This window comes from Austrofundulus limnaeus, unplaced genomic scaffold (assembly GCF_001266775.1).
Source record: "Austrofundulus limnaeus strain Quisiro unplaced genomic scaffold, Austrofundulus_limnaeus-1.0 Scaffold511, whole genome shotgun sequence".
NCBI classification, from domain to species: domain Eukaryota; kingdom Metazoa; phylum Chordata; class Actinopteri; order Cyprinodontiformes; family Rivulidae; genus Austrofundulus; species Austrofundulus limnaeus.
In genome coordinates, this window is record NW_013952913.1 from 437,436 (window position 1) to 439,207 (window position 1,772).

At 45.2% G+C, this 1,772-nt stretch overlaps 1 protein-coding gene across 1 annotated transcript in view; it reads left to right on the top strand.

Moving 5' to 3' along the window:
• Positions 1 to 1,772, top strand: part of trim54 (tripartite motif containing 54) — a gene marked incomplete at its 5' end in the record, with an annotated part of 22,548 nt that overhangs the window by 15,557 nt on the left and 5,219 nt on the right. Inside the window, 1 exon segment of the mRNA XM_014025937.1 lies at positions 401 to 569. Within this exon segment, the coding sequence (XP_013881391.1) occupies positions 401 to 569 (169 nt within the window).

Below are 1,772 nucleotides of genomic sequence, written 5' to 3' on the forward strand. Positions count from 1 at the left end.
GGCGGGGGGCGTGGGGCTCAAGAGGTTAAGTTGTGCGTACGAGTGATTTAGGAGAATTTGTGGCATTCACCAATGTTTTTTGTATTCTAAGATTTTCTTCAGATACGAACAAAATTCACGAGTGGTCCAGACCTGTTGTGTATTTTACGAGCAGTCAGTCTGCTGTTATCCAGACTGATTTTTCTCACTAACAACTTTATATTTCATTAGTTTGAAGATATTTTGAGTTGAAAATAAATCACACACATACATTTAATAAAAAATATGTATATGAAGTACATTTAAGAGTAAATTAAAAATTATATTTTAATATCAATAAAAATATCCTTCAGTGGTGTTCCTCAAGGAGGGTGCTTCGGACCCCTCGGGTTGTAAAACGCTCCATTTGTGTTTCCTGCAGGCTTGTGAGCAGGAAGCATCAGCAGCTGATGTGTGAAGAACACGAAGAGGAGAAGATCAACATCTACTGCCTGTCCTGCCAGACGCCCACCTGCTCCATGTGCAAAGTGTTCGGACAACACAAAGACTGCAGCGTGGCTCCGCTCGGCACCGTCTACATGAGGCAGAAGGTAACGGAGCTCAGTTTCGGTTCGTCTTTTATCGAGTCGTGACTTTTGTTCAAACAAGAAAGGCTGGAAAACCACCGGGAGCGCCCGGACGTTTCATCAGMAGCTGAAGTGTTGAAAAGGTTAAATCAGAGTTTATAGTAGAGTCTCAGAACAGGACGGTGACCTTTATTATCCTGTCGTCTTTCTCTGGTTTCTATTTTTACCTCCTCGCCCCCTTGTGCCCAGGCATCTCGTTACAAAACAACCAAAGATGATCCCTGAAACAAACACACAAACACACACGTCTAACCCCCTCCTGCTGTCCTAAAACTGAGCCCTCAGCTCGTTTTCATCCAGTCGTCTCCTTCCTCTCTATGACTGATCAAAGTTTTAAMATTTATGTGACACAACATCACGCCAAAAATGGCCGGACCATCTCTTTACGCTTTAAAGCTTTTGTAACCGTTTGACCCAGAAAGTCAGGCGACGKCAGCATCAGAAGCGGGTCGCGGAGCAGTTGTTGACATTTCAGCGCCAGCCCGCTCCGTTTCTCACCCCGCATCTGAATCACTCATCTGCAATGTAGATGAGGTGCAGGGAAAGTTGTTGATTCGCAGCTTTAACAACAAACGTTGTGTGATTTCATTTGGCCGGAGCAGACGTGTGAAGTTTTCTGCAGCTCGTTAACCGGAGCCCGGACTGCAGCAGGACATCAGCACCAGTGTGATGTCAGAACACAGTCGAAGCAGATGCACGCCGCTGACTCATGCTGTTTGTGGTTGAAAGGCTGACTCATCAAAAATCACTGGGAGAGCATCCCGCTCATAACCCCGCTCATAATCCCGCTCATAATCCCTGTGTGCATTTTAAACAGAACAAACCAAGACACTTATTATTAATCTGGATTGGATTTAATTATTAATTAACAAACTGATAGGCTGGATGTGAGGGTTCATCCATTCATTGATTCTTCCATCCATCCATCCATCCACTCTTCCATCCATCCATCATCCATCCATACATCCATCCATCCACTCATCCATCCATCCATCCATCCATCCATCCATCCACTCATCCATCCACTCATCCATCCATCCATCATTCATCTTCTGCCCATCGATCCATCCATCCATCCATCTTCCATCCATCCATCATCCACTCCTCCATCCATCCATCATCCATCTATCGATCGATCGATCGATCGATCCATCCATCCATCCATCC